The sequence below is a fragment of the Lepisosteus oculatus genome, chromosome 7, assembly GCF_040954835.1.
Source record: "Lepisosteus oculatus isolate fLepOcu1 chromosome 7, fLepOcu1.hap2, whole genome shotgun sequence".
NCBI lineage: Eukaryota > Metazoa > Chordata > Actinopteri > Semionotiformes > Lepisosteidae > Lepisosteus > Lepisosteus oculatus.
Genome location: NC_090702.1, coordinates 5,059,670 through 5,082,908, shown reverse-complemented (window position 1 = coordinate 5,082,908; position 23,239 = coordinate 5,059,670). Strand labels below are relative to the sequence as shown.

At 40.7% G+C, this 23,239-nt stretch overlaps 1 protein-coding gene across 5 annotated transcripts in view; it reads right to left on the bottom strand.

Moving 5' to 3' along the window:
• The window catches only part of LOC102689806 (ubiquitin carboxyl-terminal hydrolase 15), a 40,470-nt gene extending 18,878 nt beyond the window's left edge, over nucleotides 1-21,592 (bottom strand). The window contains exons 1-7 of one of the 5 annotated variants that reach the window (XM_006633818.3): nucleotides 21,466-21,592; nucleotides 17,935-18,062; nucleotides 16,484-16,614; nucleotides 12,049-12,175; nucleotides 9,387-9,532; nucleotides 4,027-4,088; nucleotides 293-379 (exon numbers count right to left, since the gene is read on the bottom strand). In XM_006633818.3, the coding sequence (XP_006633881.2) occupies nucleotides 293-379; nucleotides 4,027-4,088; nucleotides 9,387-9,532; nucleotides 12,049-12,175; nucleotides 16,484-16,614; nucleotides 17,935-18,062; nucleotides 21,466-21,554 (770 nt within the window). In that variant the 5' untranslated portion in view covers nucleotides 21,555-21,592. The other 4 variants (XM_015353289.2, XM_015353291.2, XM_015353290.2 and 1 more) reach the window with 4 other exon arrangements.
• Nucleotides 21,593-23,239: the final 1,647 nt, after the last annotated feature.

The following is a 23,239-nucleotide window of genomic DNA, read 5'->3' as shown; positions in this document are numbered from 1 at the left end:
GACGCATGCTGGCTGCAGCACTATGTATGACACAACTAAATCCACACACACAAGTCACACATAGACAGCAAGCAGACACTTGAAAGGCAAGTGAGAACAATCCCAGACCAATGTGAATGACTATCAACATGCGCGCAAAAACAGCAGGGGACCACAAACACCAACTCAGGCAATGTTCGGTTTTATACTCCAGGACCAACGCGGCGCTTTTGTAGAACGCAAAAGTAAAAACCATGCTGGCGGCCCACTACAATCACACTGCCCCTTCATGCCGGCTCTGACAGGTGCTTACTTTCTGTTGTTGAAGCTGGCATAACTGTTTGTGAGAGATGAGGGCGAGATCTTTGGTAAAGTTGAAAGATTGGAGGCACCTGAAGCCCTTCGAAATAATAAAGATGTTCAGTCAGTGACGTCCTTCGAGCCATGTCGACGGTGAGAGAGCTCGTTCACACAAGTTCATGAAAAGAAAAGTGGCCGTCACAGCAAATGTTCAGGAAAATGAAAGATGGGGTGACAGAGGGATCTATTTTTTTGGGGGGTACATTCCCTTCTTACACACAAGCGACCTGGACAGGCCCATCGTTATCAAAGCTCTGTTAACTTAGCGTACAGACCACAGATCATCTGGTACAGGTGACTCCTAGAGCGAGCTTGTTCGATTTCTTGTTACGCTTTTAAGGATAAAGGCTAAAGGTAGGGGCAAAAACCCAATTTAAAAATCTAAGTTATGGGGCTTCTGGGTGGCTCAAAATAACAAAGGCCTTAGCTCTAAATGCAGGCTATATTGACTGCACTGAGGCTATATTGAACCAGATGACTATACTGGCACGTCTATACTGAGTGTGTGGGAGTGGGAGGTGGCAGGGGTAGCAATCCTGAAACTTGCCAGGCTCTTGCCGTCTAGCATTCCTACTACTAAAAATAATATAGAGCTTGGATGATGCAACAGCAGCCAAGGTGCGCCAGTACACTCACCACACTTCAGCTATCAGTGGGGAGCAGGGCAGAGTGAAGATTCATACCCGAGGATTATGAGGAGGCGATGAGTTATAAAGGCTAGAGAGACATTTGAGCAGGACACTGGGGTTAATACCACAAATCATTTCAAGAAACACGCCCCGGGATTTTTAATGATCACAGAGAGTCGGGACCTTGGTTTTCCATCTCATCTGAAGGATGGTGCCTTTTTGCATTTCAGTGTCCCCGTCACTATACCGGGGCATTAGGACCCACATAGACGTCAAGGTGAGCCCCCTGCTGGCCCCGCTAACACCTCTTCCAGCAGCAGCCTTAGTTTTTCCCAGGCGGTCTCCCATCCAGGTACTGGCCGGGTTCACACCTGCTGAGCTTCAGTGGGGCTGCCAGTTGTGAGCTGCTGGGTGATATACCTGCAGGCTATATGGACATCAGTACAAGATGCACCACTCCCCCGTGTTGGCACTAACTCTCCTGCCAGGCACTATAGAGCTTGCAACATGACAACGAATGGTTCTGCAGGCCTTTGTGTTAAAGGAGTATGTCTGCAGGAGCTATTTTTACCCCAGCAGGTCTGGGAATCAGAACTGGGTCCTAAAGCAATTGGCGATTCCACATTAGGTCGTGTATGTCAGACAGAAAACGACTGCTGATTGCAGACCTTTCAAAAATCATTAAATCATAACATCAGTGAGGAAGTTTGAATTTCAAAACGCATTACAGAAGTGATTAAATAATTTCCACATTATTCTGTTATGTAAAAGTATTTGATCACTTTTGTATACAACAGCTTTGTAAGAGAGATCCCAATGGAACACTGGAAAACAGCTTCATGTTCCACAGACTGAAGGATACTGATAAAAGGATTGAGATGCACTAAATGGCTTCTCTTTGTCTGAGAATTTGGGTTCATTAGAACATCAGAAAGGCTACAGTGCCACCACACATGAAGATCATCTGGCTCTATTTCTCTATAGCCAATACTGAACGTTCAGGGGCCAAACTGAGCACTGAAAAGTATGAAATCTTCATGAAAGCTACCCCAACAAGAAAGGGAGAATTTAGATTAGATTAGAGCATCTATGCATGGTACTGACTGACAGGAAAGCCTTCCAGGAATTAACTTAACCTCCCTACAGATATAAACCTAAATAAGGTACATTTTTTTAGGTCACGTCCCTGGTAATAAACCAAGAAATCGAGAAAACGTTTAGGATTTTTTATTTCAAAATATGAGGAAAACAGTACATTTGGTAGGTGGTGCCAAACAGGGAGATCCAATATATTATTCTAACATTTAACTGCTATTCCCTGTTGTACTGAATGAGGAAACGATTCTACCGGTGAAACAGAACTGCTTGAAACATTGTTGATAATGTGGGACTAATATGTATTTCACTGACAAAAAGTCCTGGAAATATTCTATTTTCTAACAAATCCTTACGAGTAGAAATATTGTACAAAAAAACTTGCTCTCATTATATAAATGAATCCTTTTGATGGTGTATGACAGAAACTCATCATCTTTCAAGAGTTTCTAGAACTGCTAAAAAAAGCAATTTACCATTTCAAGACAGGTGACTTCCACCTGTACATTCCAGTGCGCATCTCATTTTACTCAATCTCATATTATGTTACCTTGATATCTATGAAATGAGCTGTATCAACTCATTTTCCCTTCTTGTCATATCACAAAAAAGAAAGATCAGAACCAACCGTTAACAGGAAAATGTATGAGTTACTTCTAAAGTTTGTGAGATCTGAGCCTATTCAGTAAAGGTCTGGCTCACGCCAAGATCCAGAATGGTCTCTTATCTGTCTCTCATGAATTCCACACACCTGCTTCTTAATTCTATTTTCAACAAATGGAGATAATGGTTTCAGGAAGACCCAACTTCTTTTTGAAATAAAACCTGTCTAAAACCTTCTCAGTCCACATATGATGTAATGCTGCTAATGAATGCTCAGATATATCGTGATTCTCATGCTATGTTTTATTTGATTAACCCTAGGTAAATGAATCTTTTACCTGACAATCCTAGAGTAGGAACTTCAGTGGGAATTCTGTCTCTGTAACTAAGAACTTGTCAACCACTTTGGTTTCATTTTGAGACGTAAGCTCCCTTCTTGGGTGTTCCACTACAAATGCTTACAGAGTGTCCAACGTAATAGAGATCAATATATTTAAATGCACCCTTGATCAATACAATGTAAATCTTTTGCATTACCCACAATTGTGGATTGGGTGTGGCTGAACTTACAGGATGTTGAGCAGGCATGAACTGTTAAGCAAGATCCAATCAAATCAATCTGAAGTGCTTTTACCAGTTTGTCTGGACAAACCAAGAAATAGGCTTACGAGCTTGGAATTATACCCAACAATGTCCCCCAAAACGGCAATCACTAAAGCAGAATTTAAAACGAAAAGAAAACCAACAGTGGTGGACGTAAGACTAATAGAAACAGTGAACATCATTTTCAGAGACCTAGTGTAGGACAGTCTAAATGGGAGTTACTTAAATTATAAGTTAAATAATAGTTAAATTAAGTTAATCACCATAAACAGCGGGCAGAGCAAACAACCTCACTCAAGGCTCACTTCCTTTTCATGAAGGGCAACTGCAGACTTGTTTCAGAGTGTTAATGAAGAAACACATCCAGGCTTGGCTGCCAATTAGTAACCCATTTCCTTCAATAAAACAAAGGTTTAAGTGTCTGGTCAAAGCTGGTTTTGACTGTGGACTGATCGGATCAACTGGTCTTTCCACAAGTTGTAGATTTAAAAAAATAAAGTCCGATAAGCTAACAATTTCATGTTGCTGTATGTGGGGTCAAACCATCATTAATAAATAAGAATAAACCCAAGACACTGAAAATGTGTTCCTTGCACTGTATCTAGCGCTATGTATAATGGAAGAACCTATTTTTTTCTGGACCTAGACAGTATCCCAGATGTGAATCCAATTAGTGTCACTCTGTTGGACGGATGTGTGTGTTTGTCTCATCAGAGATGTTGGAAGCTGTACAGCAAAACCACAGTCACAAACTCACTTGGTTGCTGAAGAACCTCTCGGCCACGTTCCATCCTCATTTTTTTGCTCTATAACAAGAACCTGCAAGGGAAATCATTACTTCATAAATCTTCCACAAGCATTCGTCTGTGTTGAGAACGCATTTGTGGAAAGCAGTTCACTTTGAGCTTAAATACAACAGGTACAATATATGGACAGTTCCTCATGTTCAGTTTTTTATATTTTCTGCCAGTTCACCCACCTTGAAAAGCTACAGAGTGGAACAATTTGTTACTAGTTGTAAGGATCGAGTGCTGTTTCATGGCTTAAACAAAATTACTTTTACTTTTAGGAGATGACTGATTTTCTTGAAATCCTGAAGCTGTCTATTAAACCAGCTGTTGACATTAAAACAAATTACTTATTTTGGCGAATGAAGAAAAGGTCAAAGTTAGCTGAAGCAGTGGACTACAGGAGTAATGAACAGTCATCTTGTGATCTCTCATTGTACCATGAACAACCTTGTCTTAAGCTGAATAAACAACATACTAGCTCATGAGCTGGTAAAAAGCTGGCAGGCCAATCAAAAATAACTGAAATTGAGGAACCTGGAATCCATTATAGACCTACAAGCACCAGCACAAAGTAAGCCTGGGTACAAACCTACAATTGGCACAAAAACATCAAACAACCGAAAGCTTTGCCAGCTTACGTTCTGTAAAAATACACTATAAAATCTACTTTCAGACCGACAAGCAAAAGAAAAAACAAGATTCTACCGCGAATAAACTGTAAACTTCACCAAAATAAGTTTGCAAGGCCACCTCGTGTGACTGGAAGCCCAGCTCTGCTTTCACACACCAGGGCCAGCTAGCAAAGCCATAGGCTGCATGGTCTTCCCTCCTGTAAGTTTGTGCCAACGAGGCATGATTTTCACTTTCTTCTGCAACACACACAAGCCATGCAAACAAACAGTGCCCCCTAGAGGCCTGGAGAGAAAGTACAGGAACGGGATCACTTGGGCAATCCGAGTTCTGCGAATGAAATCAGTGCTTTCAAGCTACTTTAGCTGTAAGAAAATAAAGTGATAGCAAATTCGGCTGTTTTGAATAGTGCATTAAAAAACAATATGTTATACAAAAGCAGTCTCTACCTATCTGAGAAAATGGCATCAGATACATTCTAAATAAGCAAGACTGCCTTTCAACTCATCTGCTGCAGGTGGGAGGTTTTAGAAACAGATCAAGTGTATATGAAACATTTAATGTACATTAACTTAAGCAATAAATACCTTTCACAGCATATCACTCTGCAGTTGTCTTTCAATTTTTTTCTTGCCACTGTATACAGTATGTAGGGCCTAATCTCTCTGTTAACAGGTACAATTGATGTGCAATTATCAACAAACTACCAGAAACCACAGTGAAAGGCTTTTCCCGATTAGGCAATAATTAGGCTAAATCAAATCCTAATTTGCAAAGCCAATACATTTTGTTTGAATTTTTTTTGAATGTTTACATTACAATATGGATCTTACAAATGCGATATTGTCTTTCCCACAAAGGCCTGCTGTCTGCTCAGACAGAATAGAAGCCACAGTGTTCCAACACGGCATACAGCAGACATGACTTCATTTTTCATGAAGTAATCTGAACACAACTACGTATAAAGTAATACAACTATAGATTCAATTGTCCAAACAACACATTCGACATACCACTGTTCTTAAAAAAACACAGCTATCTCCTTCACTCTTGTCCAACCAGTCCAGAACAGTTTGCAATTTACTTGGCCTCAGTTTTGTGGAGCTGAGCTCTTACTAGGCTAACCAGTTCCCTCATTTACAGTAAATACTGACATAATTTGGTTTCAGAAACATTGTGGTACATATAGCATGCAAGGCTTCAATGAGTTTCGAGTTTCGCTTCCCCTGTGGCTGTTTGACCAGCTCTTAATATGTTATTAGTTAACAATGCTCACGCACATGTGCCAATCCCTCTTTATCAAACAATACAAAGAACAATCTGAAGTTTCTCATGAGCCCACAAATATATAGTCTGCAATTCTATCTCTTCCTTGTCAGACCTATACAGAAGTCATTTTGGTCAACTGTGCAAAAGCCTAATGGTAAATGCTCATTAACTTTAAAATGTCTAAACGAAAAGAGTTGGGTGTCAAAACCCATTATGGCTGTAACAATAAGGATTTTTTTTTGCTTTGCTGAACTGTTTTTCATTCATCGCTATCAGTGGGGATATTCTCAAATGTAAGTCCGGTACAAAGCAAGAGAATCAAAACACTTTGTTTTTGTGACTTAAATTTAAAAAACTCAGACAGGTATTTGTCCAAAACAGAAACAAACACAGATGGAAAGAACCAATTTTGTTTTAAAAAAAAACAAGCCTACTAGAAATGGGAATTTAGGAATGGCAAACATGAAGAGATAAAAACAACCCGAGGTTTTTACAATGGAAAAAGTAACATACTGTACAGTATGTTAATTATATATCAGTTAATAGAATATTTTGATTATCAGAGATACAAATACAATCACGGGAATGGAGACAAAGCAAACTACGTTCACACTAAGAAGAATTCCTCAAGTGAACTGCCAGGCACATACAGAAGGCTAAACAATTAAATGGGACCACATAAGTCTCATTCACTTGCCTCTCCGGGCTTGGTTATTCCACCAACAGCTATGACTGTAGTCACGGATAGCCATCACATCCCACTGACACATACCAATTCCCAATTAATACATGACAAAACTAAATAGAAATATTAAATACGACAAGAGCAATGTACAGTTTTGTAAGACGTCATGCCCGAACAGAAGAGTATTTGCCCTCTTCCAATGATGTCCCATTTTGCTGAATTACATGTTATATTTAAATAATAAGTACACATGATTAAATTGAAATCAAAACCTGAATGCTCATACTGAATACCTTTAAAAGAAGTTAAATATCCGCAAAAACTGCAGGACAAATCAAGAACTGTATGTTGATTGCTAGGAGTATGTTTGTAATGGCAAACCTAAATTTGTTCAGGGGCGCAAAAAATTCTTTTACAATTCGTTTGTTGAATGATCTGAGTGGAATAACAGAGATTCACAAGATGTCTGATTCTGTAAGATCCCTCGGTCAGGCAGGGAATGTCAGGCACAGATTCAACCATTATTAAGAACTGGAAGTCGTACCCGTCCACCCTGTGTCAGTCTGCGTGACTAATTCTGAAAAAGCTAAGGCATTCAGTAGCTGAGTGGGAGTTGTCCACAAGTCACCACTTAAGTGATATAGCAAATGTGGCTAAAGGTTTTGTTTCAGATGACACCAGATTGGAACTTTGTGGTCTAAATGCAAAGTGGTACATTGGGTGCAAAGAATCACCCAGTCCTCAACATCACTGCTGTAAAGGCATGATGGTGGCAGTATTATGTTATGTCAGCACCAGGGCGTGGGAACCATGAGGGGAAAATATACAGAGCGAAGAACAGGCAAATTTTAGAGCAAATCCACTTTCAGTCTGCAAAGGAACCACAAATGGACAAAAAATTACCTTTCAGCAGGACAATGACTCAAACCAAAGGGCTGAAATTCTGACTTTAATTCTACTGAAAATCTGCGTCAGAATTAGGAAAATAGCTGTCAATCAACGACCCCGAAACAATGTGACAGAGCTTGAGTAAGTTTACACAGCAGAATGAGGTGCAAAATTGGTAGACTTTTCCCCCAAAATACTTACTATTCCCACTATGTATGCAAACTGCAGTTTTCCCTATCATTTAACCCACAAAAGTGTTTAGTTTGAACATTGTTTTTTCATTAAATATTTTCACTTTTCGAAATATGTTTGCACTATTTGTAATGATTTGTTTTTTGGGGGGCAGATAAAGAGTGTTTGGAGTTGCACAGGAAATAGAGCTCCTCTTTTACCATGCTGTAATCGAGAGCGTTATTAGATATGGTATAACAGTCTGGTCTGGTAATTTATCAGTCCAGCTAAGATAAAAAATCACCCATCTTGTCCAAACAGCAATGAAGGTTATGAAAGTGAAGCAGCATTCTTCCTTGAAGACAGTTTTTGAACAATTCGTGATTGGACATTCGGATCCTTTTCATATCCTTCATTCTGAATATCAACTTCTTTCCACTGGACACATTTTAGAGTTCCCAAATGTAGCTTAAATAGATCAAAATAGTCATTTGCTCCCTTATCTATTAAAACCGTTTATACAAATACATAGCAATTGGATCAGTATAAGCTGTTTATGCTGTAACAACTACAGTACGTGTGGTAAGGGCTTTTTTTTTTGCAATGAGTTATGCATGTGCAATAGTGGTGGATAGCCTCGATGTTTGACGTGTCTAATGAGATGTACAGAAGCAACGTGTCTCCATACGACTTCCACACTAGGGGACAAAGCTTAGCTTATCTTAATTCAGTAAATTGGAACACCATTGATAGGGGGTGAATACTATAATATACAGTGCATTGAAAAAGTAATCAAACAAAGAACGCATTATTTCCAAGGTACAAATGACATGAAGAACCTTTAAAGTTCAATTGTTTCTGAAATTGGCTAGCTAGCTCTCAACGATGGGGAAAAAAGTGTTTTCTTGTTTGATTCAGCTTGCACACTTAGTACTGTATTAAAATCCGCGATCTTTGTATGTCCTAGGTTGCATGCTTAAAGTGTTTGGCTAGTAATACACTAAAATACACTATTTATATCAAATACACTATTTTAAAAGTTCAATAGCAGATTTGCCAACCACTTCATCCAATTCAGGGTTGCAGCAAACAGTAGGCGCAAGGTGGGACACACCCTGGATGAGACGACAGTCTACCACAGGGTCCACACAGACAGACACAAACACAGGGTGACGTACCACCATGTCTCTGGTCTGTAAACCAGAGCACCCTGGGGAACCTCACGTGAACATGGGGAGAACATACTATAGAAACCCCATGCTGACAGCACCCCAGGCCTGGAATTGAACCCAGGGCCCCAGCACTGCGAGGCAGCAATGCTAACCACTGCACTACCATGCCGCCCGTATTTAGTATCATGATCTTTTTTGTTGCCACAATTAGTGTCACGTTCCATCAAGATTTACTTGACCTAATGCATGACAATGTAACTTCCATTCACTTTAAGAAATGGTATTTGTTAATACTTCTTATCTTATACAGTCAAAACCCTAAAATAGCAATATCTATTAATTGTGTAGTAAGCTTTTGGAGTTAAGTTTAGCCTTGGGTTTCCCTTAGCGCAAAGCATTAATTACCATTAGCGTTTTTCACACTAATACGTGATGAGACTGAGACTGTAAGCAAATGCCAGACCAGTTAAGCATGCAAAACGCTTTCTGAATGCAGCGCGGCCTTGTTTACCTGTCCTTGGTAAAGACCAGCGTCCTGAATAGTGCTGTCAGGCTTGGTGAGAGGCTCAAACGTGTTACTCATGTACTTGTTCCACAATCGAGTTTCCTTTTCATCGGGGATGCTAAACATTTTCCTCATCTCCTTTTCTATAGTGTCTGAAAAACAAACAACATTTCCAATGTATTAGTTATTGGGAATTATGACATCTCAGCGCTTGGATATCCCCCTACGTACAACTGTTGAGAGGGTCTTCATGAACTTTGTACACACTTTTCCTGCTGACACTGCGGTTTTTTAGAAGGTATTTTAGTAGTTTGAACTGGAATGGAAGAATGCTGCACGCCAGACTTACAGTACTAATATAATTCTATACTGTGTTATATTGGAACACGCGCTGCAAAACTAAGTAACCAGTTGTGTTTAAAGAAATTATCTTTGGCAAATAGGGAAGATGAAGATGAGTGTTATTCTGGAATCCTGCCAATCTGATAAGCACAGGGTAGTGTGATAGATAACAGAAACATATTTAAGGACTGTAATCTCTATGAGAAACACCGAGCATCTCTGTGTGTTTCTCTCCCATGCACATGGGAAAAAAAAATTACCTTCTGAGACGGACTCCTGGTTGTCTTTTAAAGGGGAGCAGAAACGTTTCTCTGACAAAACTCATTCATTTGCTTTTTAATGCTCCAACAAACATATTAGCCCGAAAAAGGGGGATTTATGAGCACGCTAGTGTTCATGAGTGTTTCGAAAAGGGGTCCATAGATCCAAAGATGATCTTGAGTAGTTAAAAAATAGGTATGTTTTTATTAAGAATGTCAAAAGTGTGTAGTAAGTCACTGAGAATGCAAACCAAGGGAAGATGGGTATAGTGTTTAAACACCAGTTGGAAAAGGTGGAATTGGACACGCTACCGATGGGCTAAACAGGTTTGATCAAGCCCTTGTCGAGACTCATCAAATACACAGCATAATGATTCAGAGGCCATATTATTTGGATTATTTTACCTGCTTCCACTCAGTTGACTGTCACCATTGTCTGGCCATATTCTGTATAAATGAAGGGTGTTGTCTGTGTACTAATGCTAATAAAAATTAACAAAGCCTTAGCATCACCACCTGAAGCCTTATTACTGCAATAGAGTTGAATTTCCAGATTTTAGCAGATTACCAGATTTTTGCTGTGCTCAGAGGGCTTTTACAGTCCTACAACTGGGCCAAACCACACGCTCTGCACCACACCTTCATGAAATGTATCTGAGGCGTGACTCGGGCACGCTCCAGGAGTGTCCCAGAAACATTCCATTACAGTTATTCGGAAGTGCTATCCAACATGATGAATCGGGAAATTGAAATGTCAACGATGCTGTGCCCGGATTAATAGTTACGTTGCCACTGTTGGCCTTCAGAAGGATAATGGATGGGGCAAAGTTAAGTAAAGGTCCAAGGTGAACAACCAATGTAATTTCATCATCTGAAAGTGTTTCTAACAAGAACGTTCCCAGGTCAGAACAGTATGGGTCCATTCAAGTAAGGTACGCCTGTGTATGTGAACAGAACCTGGTGAGTCCACATCTACATGTAGCTCTAACTAATATGAAAACAACAAAGCACAGACTGGCAGGCACTGTATCCGAAAAGCAGGTGCCACATAGAGGCTGGCATTCATATTCACATGAATCTATCTCATTATACACCTGTTGAAGTGGGATGAACATTCTAGCGTATAACCTGTGGCTGACCCCTGCCTACACAAAACTGCGCTGAAAGAAATTGCAATCATGCGTGTGCTACCAAGAAGAGGTCTTTAAAAGGGAACTGCAGTCCCAATTTCTCAGATTGGTTATTAAATCTCATTGATGGCATAGAAAAAAATGTATACATTTCAAATGAGGCAAAAATATCGAACTTTGTGAAAGTGCTGGAAGTCGCCATGTTGGCACAGAGATTAAAGCTAGAACTGCATTTCTGAAGTGTTTTTACTCATACTTCTAAATTCTAGCTCATAACTCATATCAAACAAAGGGGCATTCTTGCCTTTTTTGGTATTTCCTTAGTAGAATATGAATGTATTTGTCAGCGAAATGCAACTGCTGTTGAATTTTCATGCAAGCATTAGTGTCTTTAAATCTGTACCACATAAAAATGTTCTAAACAGGTCATAAGAAATTAAACATGAGAAAAATGTTCAGCCATCTCTTTTGTCATGACCTTTTTAGAGCTTTTTAAAGGTCTGCACCATTATTACTGGATGTGTTTTTGTCAGTTGTATCAGGAGAAATCTGTCCGAATTTGACAACTGTAGTTGTCATCAATGTAGCATCTGTTACAGGGCACTTACAGTACCAAGTCATACTTGGTAGTGGCAGTGTCTAATTTCCATTCCACTTGGGGTTTAATGACTTCATCTGAATCGACATTTCACCAAATTAATCTGTTACCACTGCTTTCAGATCTTGAAGAGTTAAATGTAAACTTTAAGAGTCATATACTATTCTCTATTCTTATCTGATTGTATGGTAATTGTATCGAGAAATACACTACTTAAATTACAGCAATTTTCCTCTAAAACAGCTTATTGGAGATTTACAGAAAGTTGAATTTATTCTAACTTACACAGACATGATATACTGCATATGCCACCATACCTCGCAAAAGATCCCTCTTACCTATTGTGTCTGCTTTGCTAAATCGTCTTGTTACAACGTTGTCCATGTGGCCATCTTCACACAATTTCAGCTCTGTGAGATATACCTCGACTTTGCAGTGCTTTACAAACATACCCTGCTCAACAACCTGCAAAAAACACAACACCAACGGGAATGACATGAGAAAGAAAATAAAACTCTGTAAAACTGCAAAGATTGTGATCTTTTCTCCTGCTATTGACGAAGATTTTGTACCCCCATGTCAGAACAAATGTTTTCTAAAAACATTAAGTGTTTTGCACATTGAGTCTCAAATGTAGTGCAATTTGGCACTTTAGATGTTCTAGAAAACAAAAGTGTAATATCTCTTTAACACAAAAATCTATTTAAAATGACAACTACAGCATCAAAGGGATATAAGTGCTGTAAGATATATCATAAAGCAGGAGATATCTGATATACCAAGACATCAGTATATCAGTAACTGAGGCAAATTTTCCTCATGAGCCATGCAAATCTGATGTACAAAACCCCTTATGTAACTCAACCCAAGTTCTCACATACCATACAAAATGGCAGAACAAATGTCAAATTCACTACTTAAAGGCATAATAGTTCCATTTCCCCATGATGATATGAGTGTAATTGTAAAACATCCAGCTCAGTGCCTAACATTAAAAAATACTTTATTAAAATTAGATTCTTGGTGAAATTTAAGGCACACACAGCTTGATCCTACCTGGTTTTAATTTAGAAAAGAAAAATACATCAGTCTTGGTCTTTAGTAACGTGTTTTCGATCCTTTTCAGCCAACGACACTCCCCTGATATAGAAAGTCTCAAGATACTTAATTTAGCAACTTAGAATGAAGACAGCTGTAAGGGTCAACCCAACCTGGTCCATTTTAGCAAAGGATTACAAAGCAAATGAAATAAAATCAGTCAGACTTACACCTACTTGCCTGCCTGCTACAGCTACACGCCAAGATTTTAGCAAAACCCTCAAAAAACATGACTGTCAAACTACAAACCCCAACGCACAACACTTAAAAACACATAACCTCTAACGCTCATTTGAGTCTGTCCTCAGCTGTTGTTTCACACCAAAACAAGGTCACTGAACGACCTGAGCAGATCAGGTTGCTAAAATCCAAACAACAAACATGGAAATTAGTGCAATGAGCTGTCACCTGTGTTTATAAGAACCAAAAAGGAAAAATAAAATACACCTCCATGGTATCTTGTAGGTTATTCGGCGTAGCTTTTCTGTCATCTAGACTGCTCTGAAAATAGAAACATAGCAGCTATCTGATACCCCTGACATACATGGCAAAGGGGGAGGATCAAATTGACAGAAAAAAAAGAAATGGCTACAAATAATACAAACTAATCACGCTGCCAGTATAGAAGTATCATGAAAATTCTAAGGGGCTGGTTCAGTTTATATGTTGAAAGAACATATTTACACTTGCCAATTTGAAAGTGGGGGCCCTTTGAGGAGACCCCCTGTATAAACTGTATGATGGGTAGTACAGTGATGCGTTTGTTGGCAGTGCTGCCAGTCAGTGTTGGGACCCTGGTTTCAATTCCTGGGGTTCTATGTGCCATGTGCTGGGACGAGCTACGTGGGACGAGCTACGTGGGACGAGCTACGTGGGACGAGCTACGTGGGACGAGCTACGTGGGACGAGCTACGTGGGACGAGCTACGTGGGACGAGCTACGTGGGACGAGCTATCTGTGAGGAACAAAACCAGGTACTCTGGTTTCGACAAATAGTCCAAAGGCATAAGCATAGGTTAACTGGCTTCTTGGATAAATGCATCATATAGGTCCTTTATCAAACTGAAGATTTTTTTAAAAGATTTACTTTAAAATGGCTTATTTTTCTAGAAAAATAAGCCATCCATCCATTTTGTAACTGTTTCTCCCAATTCAGGGTTGCTGGGGAGCCAGAGCCTATCCTGGCAAGCAATGGGCACAAGGCAGGATACACCCTGGATGGGACACCACAGGGCACACACACACACCAAAGCCAATTTTCCCAGAAGCCAATTAACCTCCCAGTATGTTTTTGGAATGAGGGAGAAAACCAGGACAAAACCAATGCAAACATGGGGAGAACATACAAACTCCACACAGATAGAGCCCCAGGTTCAGAATTTAACCAAGGGCCCCTGTGCTACAAAACCCACAATGCTGCCCACTGTGCCACAGTGCCACCCACATATGGGGCTGAAACAAAGTTGTAAATAAAACTACCCAAAAAGCCTGAGAATCACCAAACGTATGTTTGAATAGCTTCCTTCTCGTGCGTCTCTTGATGGTGCTTTATGCATTATAATGTTATGAATGCCTGCAGTTTTCATGGGGAAAGTAACCTTTTAAATGTCTGCGATTTAACTTTGAAACCTCCTTAACAGTACAAATCATATTTTCCAAGGAAATGTAAGTTACAGTTTTCAGCATTATGAATTTTAATTGGCTTAAAACCACTAGCGTGGAGTACAACTGACACTTGATGTTACTACTAAAAGTATGTTCCAACTGCAGTGTAGTGCACCCTCTATTGGTATCAGAATATGTGACAAGGCTAAAGGTACTATTGTTAAATATAGTGCTTAATTTGGCCTGCCAAACACTTTTCAATTAGATATTTGACAAAAGTTATGCTATATACTGTAGTATACTGAAGATGAAGGCTAACATGTAACATATCACAATTATCCCCTTCTTACCAAATAAGCAAGATTTAGAACACGAAATTCAGTCCTACTTAATTTGTAACTTTGCTGACTGGTTTGGCCAACTGAAATGAACACAATTTCAGCTGCACATTGGCATACTGAGAAAACGATTATTAGATTAGGTGCACGGCAAGATTTCTAATGAAACAGTTTAAATTCACTTCATTAGATACGCAAATACTACCTCTTTTAATTACACGCACAGTCACAAAGCCTGCTCCACTGTGTGCTTTTTTTCCCCATTAGTTCCGAGAATCTGATACAGCTAGCTGACAGTATTGAACCAAATACATCTGCTGTCCTAAACACAGCATATATCATTTTCTGGATTAACGGAATAAAAACTCAAGCTTGAAATAAGAAACAGAAGACTGATAAATGGAAACTTTTACAAGATCTGTAGGTTATTTGTTCAGAACATTGCTGAAGAGGTGTTCAGACAGGAGGGAAAGTTCTCCAATATTATAACAGACTGCAATGACCACCTTGCTACGTTTCTACTATTTATAATAATAATAATAATAATAATAATAATAATAATAATAATAATTGCTTACACTTATATAGCGCTTTTCTGGACACTCCACTCAAAGCGCTTTTCTGGACACTCCACTCAAAGCGCTTTACAGGTAATGGGGACTCCCCTCCACCACCACCAATGTGCAGCCTCACCTGGATGATGCGACAGCAGCCATAGTGCACCAGAACGCTCACCACACATCAGCTATCAGTGGGGAGGAGAGCAGAGTAATGAAGCCAATTCATAGATGGGGATTATTAGGAGGCCATGATTGGTAAGGGCCAACGGGAAATTTGGCCACTACGCCGGGGTTACTCTTTTCGAGAAACGCCCTGGGATTTTTAATGACCACAGAGAGTCAGGTCCTCGGTTTTACGTCTCATCCGAAGGACGGCGCCTGTTTACAGTATAGTGTCCCCGTCACTATACTGGGGCATTAGGACCCACATGGATTTATTGTAAAAAATAAAACAAAAACGTTAACAGTTCCATAAATTGAAATGTTTCTTTTATGATTCGGATCCAGATAATGTTTATTTTTTCTTTACGAGTGTGGCAAGCATGGTGTGGCCAAAAATGCATTATTAATATAATCTAATAGGTAGGGAATCTCTGTTTATTAGACAGATTAAATACTGTATTTACTCGAGTACGGATCAAAAAGGCTTACACATTCATGACTGTATCGAAGAACTTGATCTCAGGCTTTCATTTTTTTTTTACTTTGAAGGGCTTCACTTGAACGCCTGGTTATTTCTATACCCTGCTGATTCAATGGAAACATCCGAATGAGTATTTTTTTGGTATTTACTCAGGATTTACTCAAGACCTACCTTTGAGGTACTTTGTACATGATCGTATTATGCAGCATCTCCCCTGAAAGAAGCCACATCAGACCCAGACTTTCTCAGAAAGACAAACGTGAGAGAGATCAGCAGATAAAGACTAACAGGATTTGAGCGGTTTGCAATGATGGAAAGGACAGTGGACAGTGGAAATGTTAAATGGCTGTGCATGTCTCTGAGAGAGAAGATAATAGGAAGTGTGCTACATTCTACAAACCTTACATATGCTATGAGGTGCCCCAATATAGATCAAATGCATAATTAATAGCAGCGAGTATAAAATGTTAGTCTGGTGTTTAAAAACAACAACAACAACAACAACAGCTCCGGGGTAGGTATACTGTACCTTGCGTGCTATTGGCTCTTGACTCACAGTCAGTCCATACCAGCTCACTAACTTATTCCAGCCCTCAGTGGGCACCAGGATGTAGTCCAGCTCATCGATGAGGTGTTCCTTAAGGGCCTGGGAGTCGCCATCTGTACGGCAGAGGGACAAAGATCAGATCTCCATCTTGGCCTAGTCTTCAATTCAGTTCACTGGGTTCATAATCCAAGACAAAGAATTGGGCGGAATTGAGTGGGCACTTGGCACTCATGGGACACATTGAAAAGCACATTATAAGAACGTACCATTACAATGGTAATCTGGGTTCCCCGAAATTGTCACTAGTACCAAAATGGGGTTTCGCCCCCAAATGCACCAGAGGCCCTTACACCACAATCCAGGGAAACAGGTATACAGTACATTGCCCACTCAAGGGCTGCACAGGTTCAGATGCTGGCGCACCTCTGATTGTCCACCTCTTTCCCAGTTCCCTCTGTTCTGGATGCACAGAGAGGGAGGGTTTAAACATTCTCTCGGGCATTGCTTTTGTGCATTCACCTAGCCTGGAAGGTGTTAATGCCTTTATACAAGTTACTGAGCACCAGTTAGTGTCCTCTGCTCAGTCCACCTTGTTAAATCCTTTCCCCCCTGTATAAAACGTCACTCACACTTAACAGGTAATGGGGGACTCCCCTCCACCAACACCAGTATGTAGCCCCACCTGGATGATGCAACAGCAGCCAAACTGCATCAGGATGCGCCCCACACATCAGCTCTCAAGGGGAGGAGAACAGAGTGATGAAGCCAGATCAGAGGTGGGGATTATTAGGAGACCAGGATTGTTAAAAGCCAGTGGGAAATTTAGCCAGGACACCGGGACAACACCCCTACTCTTTCGAGACAAAACAGTCAGAACCTCAGTTTGATGTCTCATCTGAAGGACAACACCTTTTTTACTGTACAGTATCCCCATCACTACACTGGGGCATTAGGACCCACACAGACCACAGGGTGAGCGCCCCCTACTGGTGCCACTAACTCCTCTTCCAGCAGCAAATTTAGTATACATTACCATGTTGTATTGGTCAGTGATTACTCCAATAATGCATGAAGTGCGTCTCCACCTGCCTGCAAAGTAACTAACTCGTTAACTAACTCATAAAGGTAATTTTGCGCACCAAAATTCATTTAGGGTGGTCGTAGCAAGAAGCTCGAATACTTACGAAGTCATACCCTTTCCATTTTTCATCCAAGTTAAAGATTTACTTCTTTGTTCGTGAATGTGCGGACTAGATTGGATATACAGTATAAGAAATATTCTCAAGAGTCGTGACCGCAAGATTTTAAAGCAACAAAACGTGAACACTGTCAGAATACTCCTGCAAGGCACTGTGTAAACACACTAGGCCACACGGCTAATTGGGAAGCACATCTCTGAGGTAGCCGGGAAAAGAACCGAAAGCATGATGTACCTTTGAGGAGGCCAGAGTTGTCAACGGGGCCAGGATATACATTCTGTTCTCCCATCTGGTATTTGTCCCAGCTGTCGAAACCAACATATTTCTTCCACTGCTTGAACCAGCGGCTATCTACTAAATACCTGTTAAAAAAAAACACAACATACTTATAAGTATTACACATTATTTTTTCCGATTATTACTTTGCTTGTTGAATATATTCGTTCAGCAACAGGATACTTAACCCTCCTCCTTCATGGTACCGTATGGACATCCTCCTTATTGTGCCGAAAAATCTAAAGATAGATACCAGTAAGAGCAAACTATGTTCTCTCTTATGGCTAGTAGTCCTCTCATTGTGCCACACTTTGATGAACACTGCACTTTATGTGCGTCCAAGTTAAACATAATCTGAGTTGAGATTTGGATTTCACATCCAAACAAACGATGTCTAGCTTTTCAAAGCGGTAAAAAAGTTAATTGCTGTCTCCCTCAGACTAGTTCAGCTCAGAGAACCAGTTTATTTCATTGAGCCCAGAAATGGCTCATGTCACGCTCTTCTTAAAGAAACATATCATTGCCACTGTGAAGAAATGATTCTACCGGTTTTAAGCAGATTGCCTGCATCAAACAGCTTGACTGTGCAAATTCCCCAGTCTATTGATTTTCAAAAGTCGCAGCAAATTTGGAGAATGTTAGGCAAAGCTCTGCAGCTTAGCTCTTAACACTGATTGGTTAAACTACCCTTGTCATAATGCTTACAGCACAATTTCAATTGGCATACCAGTAACTGGTATGACCACTGAAGAAGGAATTTTAACTGATTTTACTTGCTCTTATTGCATCAAACATGTATTTTATGCAACTCCATGACCTTTGCTTTAGGTGTTATGTGCAATACTCTATGAACAAGAATTGCTTCTGAAAATAATTCATAAAGCTATTATTGTATGTTTGGAGTACATCAGCCTAAAGGTATACGAAAACAGAGGAATTTTCAGCAGCCAGAGTTTTTGTCTCTGAGATACAGGAATCACATTTTCACAGGGAGTCAAGAAAAATATGTAAGGCTTGAAATAAGCAATCAAAAGTATCCAAAATGCAAAAAGTCTGTAGTCTGTATAGCTTCCAGCACATGTTGTTTCCCTGTGGCTGTACAGTATGTGGTTCAGATGTTTACATGAAAAGTGTCCTTTTCTCAAATGCACAAGCATGAAAGTAAGGAAATTAACTCCAGTTAAAGTTTTGTAAAAAAGTTTTTTTTTCCCTTTTTTACAAAAACCACGGCCACGAAGAACCACAGAAGCAGCTGGATTAGATCATAGGCTTGTAGAATGAGGCTTCCCTGTGCTTACTGAACTACAGTACACTGGAGATACAGCCCTGACTGCGCTAACTGCTGATCAGGAAATAAAGCTCCAATGCCTTCTATGACAGATGATGAGATCATCAGAATCAATACTACTTGAGTTACTAATTAGCTGTACTTAATCTCTTTCAGTTAGCTGCTCTTTCAAGGCAGTTGTACAGATCTGAAAACTCCTCATCTTTTCTTAAAGTATAAATGACCATGATGGTAGCTGTAAAAGGTGTGGATTTAACAGCAGCCGGTACAAACATTAGTCAGTGAATGATCATTTACCCAGGAACAGTTTGCGCCCAGGAATGATGTGTTGGGTTTGCACTAGACATAATGGTCAGCTGCTGGATCACAAAACCTTTTGCCCCATGTTTGCAGGAACATGCTCTGCTGAGATGGTTCTGCCACTCTATCAAACTGGCCAGATCTGTGGAGGGACTAGGATATGGAAACCCATGGACGTTTTGTCTCATCTCAGCCCCTGAACTCTGTAGCTCTTCCAAGGCTGTCGGTGGCTCACCCTGCCACCCAGTGATCCTGCATTATACAATACAGGATCACTGGGTAACCAATACCTAACCTGACAAGCAACAAGTGTGGGGCAGGGTACACCTTGGATGGGACACACACACACACACACACACACACACACACACACCAGGGCCAGTTTTCTCAGAAGGCGCAGTCTTTGGGCTGCGGGAGAGAACTGGAGCACTCAGAGGAAAAACCCACATGAGCATGTGGAGAACATACAAACTCCACACAGATAGAACCTTTGGAATTGAACCCAGGGCTCCATACAGCCATGCCAGCTACTGGCTCACCATGCTGACCCTCCATTCAACCAACTGTAGAGAAATTAATGTGTGCACTTGACCCAAATGAGGTTTGCCACGGCAGAGTGTGAATACTTATTCAATCAATACATTTTTTTTTGTTTTTGATTTTTCTTTGCACCTTTTACTGACATTTATTTTTTTTATTTTTTTTAGCTCACATATTTGAGCAGTCTAGATCAGACATACTGAAATACTGTCTTTAAAACAACATGCATCCATAATTTGTAATTCAAATAAATAGGAAGGGGGAAAGGAGGGGGTGAATAATTTTGCAAGGGAGGCTTTCCCACCACTGACAGCAAAATGTGCCCTAATAATAAGACTGCAGAAGAGCTCAAATGTAATGAACTGAACTTCCAGTTCTATTAAGATTATGTTCAAAGGGTCACAAATAAACACAGTATTTGAAACACCCAGGAAGTTCTAAAATAGTATGGATTATACACAGCGTTCAAAAATATCAGTTAAAAGTATTTAATACAAACGAAAATGACTTTTTTGGATGTATTTGCTCAATTCAAAACACACTAAGGCTGCCCCTTTCGGTATTCCAACTCGATATTTTCAATTCGGAATCTGCACTTTCATACTGACCATGTGCGACCTGTCAGTCAAAATACAAAACTCGGCACAGATCCACAACTGTGCAGAACCGATGACAATTACAAAAATCTCCACCTGCGATGCGTACTTGACGAGCGCTTTTAATTTGATAGCTTCTGAGAAGGAATTAGGGAAAGACACATACGCACAAATGTAGAAACTCGCTACAGTAGCTCGTATTTATCTCCTAGAACACAATGAATGACCAGCAAGCCGCAGCTTTCGTGGGAACCGATGGACAATCGAGCACCCTGTTCTGAAGCTTTCCTGAAACGGGGCACACGTTTTTCATCATGCAGGTCGTCGGACCAAGTGTGCGTTTTATGCTTATTGGTGACACTTGTAGATCCGATTGCGAAGTATTTCTGACAGGTGGCTGCCCTCGGCTCTCCGCCTCGCTCCTGCAGAAGGCGAGCAAGCTGATTCACTTCAAGAACCTATTTTAATCTCACCGGCCTCTCTCTGACAGCTACGGAGCCCCCAAACAGCAATCACGTAAGGGAAACTAAGATGTCACTCGGTGGCATTCCAAATGTGAACGACAAGGACTTTTTCACACCGGAGAAGTCCTAAAAGTGCCGGTCGCACTGTTCCCACAGCTAATCAGCTCCAGTGAGCCTCTTAAATGTCTGAGAACAGGGGCCATGCTTGCGGGTTTCCCACGGCCCCGTTGAGATGACAGCCCGTGCCACTGCTGTCTATCGCAAGCCACAGGGCTCCCATACAGCAACAGCCCCCTCTTACCAAGTGTCTCCCTTCCGCAGCTGTGTTTTCAGCAGCGCCGCGATCTCAGCTCGCTGGGTTTCTAGATCAGCCGCTCCGCCCTCGGCCATCTTTCCCTAGCAGAGCCCCGCTGCATCATGGGAAGGTCGACGTCACTGGCGTACGTAAGGCGGAAGGGGCTTGGAGGTTCGTGATCAATCTGCGACGGGGCTCTTGCAGGCAGTGACCCAGGGTGTGGAAAGTTGAAGTTGTGCCTACTTGATTTGTAAATCTTGATCACAGAGGAATCCTGTTAGCCGAATGTCCGTCACAACTTAATCTAAAAGTCTCCGAGAACATTTTGATGCAGTAAAAAATTGAACACCCCGCAGGGCGTTGAAATAGTTTAAAATTATATGGAATATCGCAAAACAGCTCTGAAGCCCCTCCTAAAAACATTAGTGAAGAGTGGCTGAACCGCTCAGCGAAGCCCAAACGAAGATTCACCTCCACCTAGTGCTAGAAAAGGGCATAACATAGGTCTAGTCAAGCCATTACAATCCACAAGAAAACTGATATTGGGTTGTGGCAAAATATTCAGACCCTCATACTGGTGAATTTCATGCCTTCTTAAATAAGCACCAGGTGTTTGACAACATTCCTTATTAATATACTACTTTGCAGCCCCAAAATGTCTCTTTGGTGAATTGAAAGGGGGCTAAACTTCACATTTAGAAAGTATACAGCTACTAAACCTTTAGCTGTTGTAATTCTTTTGATTTATGAATGCAAAAGCAACACAATTCAATTGTTAAGCGAATGCTTTGTATGCCAACTACAATTATTCGCGAATGTTTCTACAGTCCCACTGAGGGGTATGAGTTTCTGAGTTGATGGGCAATGACTATTTCAACCCAGCAGTAGGAATCACTAAGTGACACCATAAGTCTACCATAATGTAGTCATATGGTAATTGTAAGTAGTATATACAATATTAAATACCAGATAATATTAAGGTATTTTTCAGGGTGCAGTGGTCAGTGTTGCTGCCTGAATTCTATTCCGCACCTGGGGTCCCATCTGTGTGGAGTTTGTATGGTCACCCCGTGTTCGCATGAGTTTCCTCTAGGTGCTCAAGTTTCCTCAAGTTGTATTGGGTATTTAATCGGCTTCTGGGAAAACTGGTCCCGGTGTGAATGTGCATGTGAGACTGGTTGTGGTTGTGTCTGTTTGTGCCCTGCAGTGGATGGACATCCCATCCAGGATGTACTGTATCCTGCCTTTTGCCCGATGCTTGCTCTGATAGGCTCCGGTTTCCCCATGACCCTGAATTGGGAGATGCAGTTAGAAAATGGATTGATGGATTAAAGTATTTTCTTTTAGAATATTGCTCATCACAATTTTGTTATCCATCCCTGCTTTCTTCTGTTTTCTAAACTCCTTTATCCAGTACAAGGCCACAGGGGAAAGCAGAGTAAAACCCATAAACAGTTTTTGATGTTGATTATTTCTGCTCCATTTTTATTTGCTAAACTACAGTAGATTATTTTCAAAGCATCATGGATCAAGCTAAGAATGTATTTCACTTTGAGGTTACTTCACCAGCTCCACGTATAACAGCAGTTTATGTCCCACAGACATGTTACCTGTCAATGTATACTGATGGAAAAAAGAAACGCAACATTTTCTGGAATGAGAATACTGTAACGCATACGGCCACCATTGCAGGTTGTGCGAGCCGGCTTACTGGCGCGGTGACGTCACCGCCCTTCCCTGTGAATAGCAGGGACCACAGCCGTCGGGGTAACAGGAGATT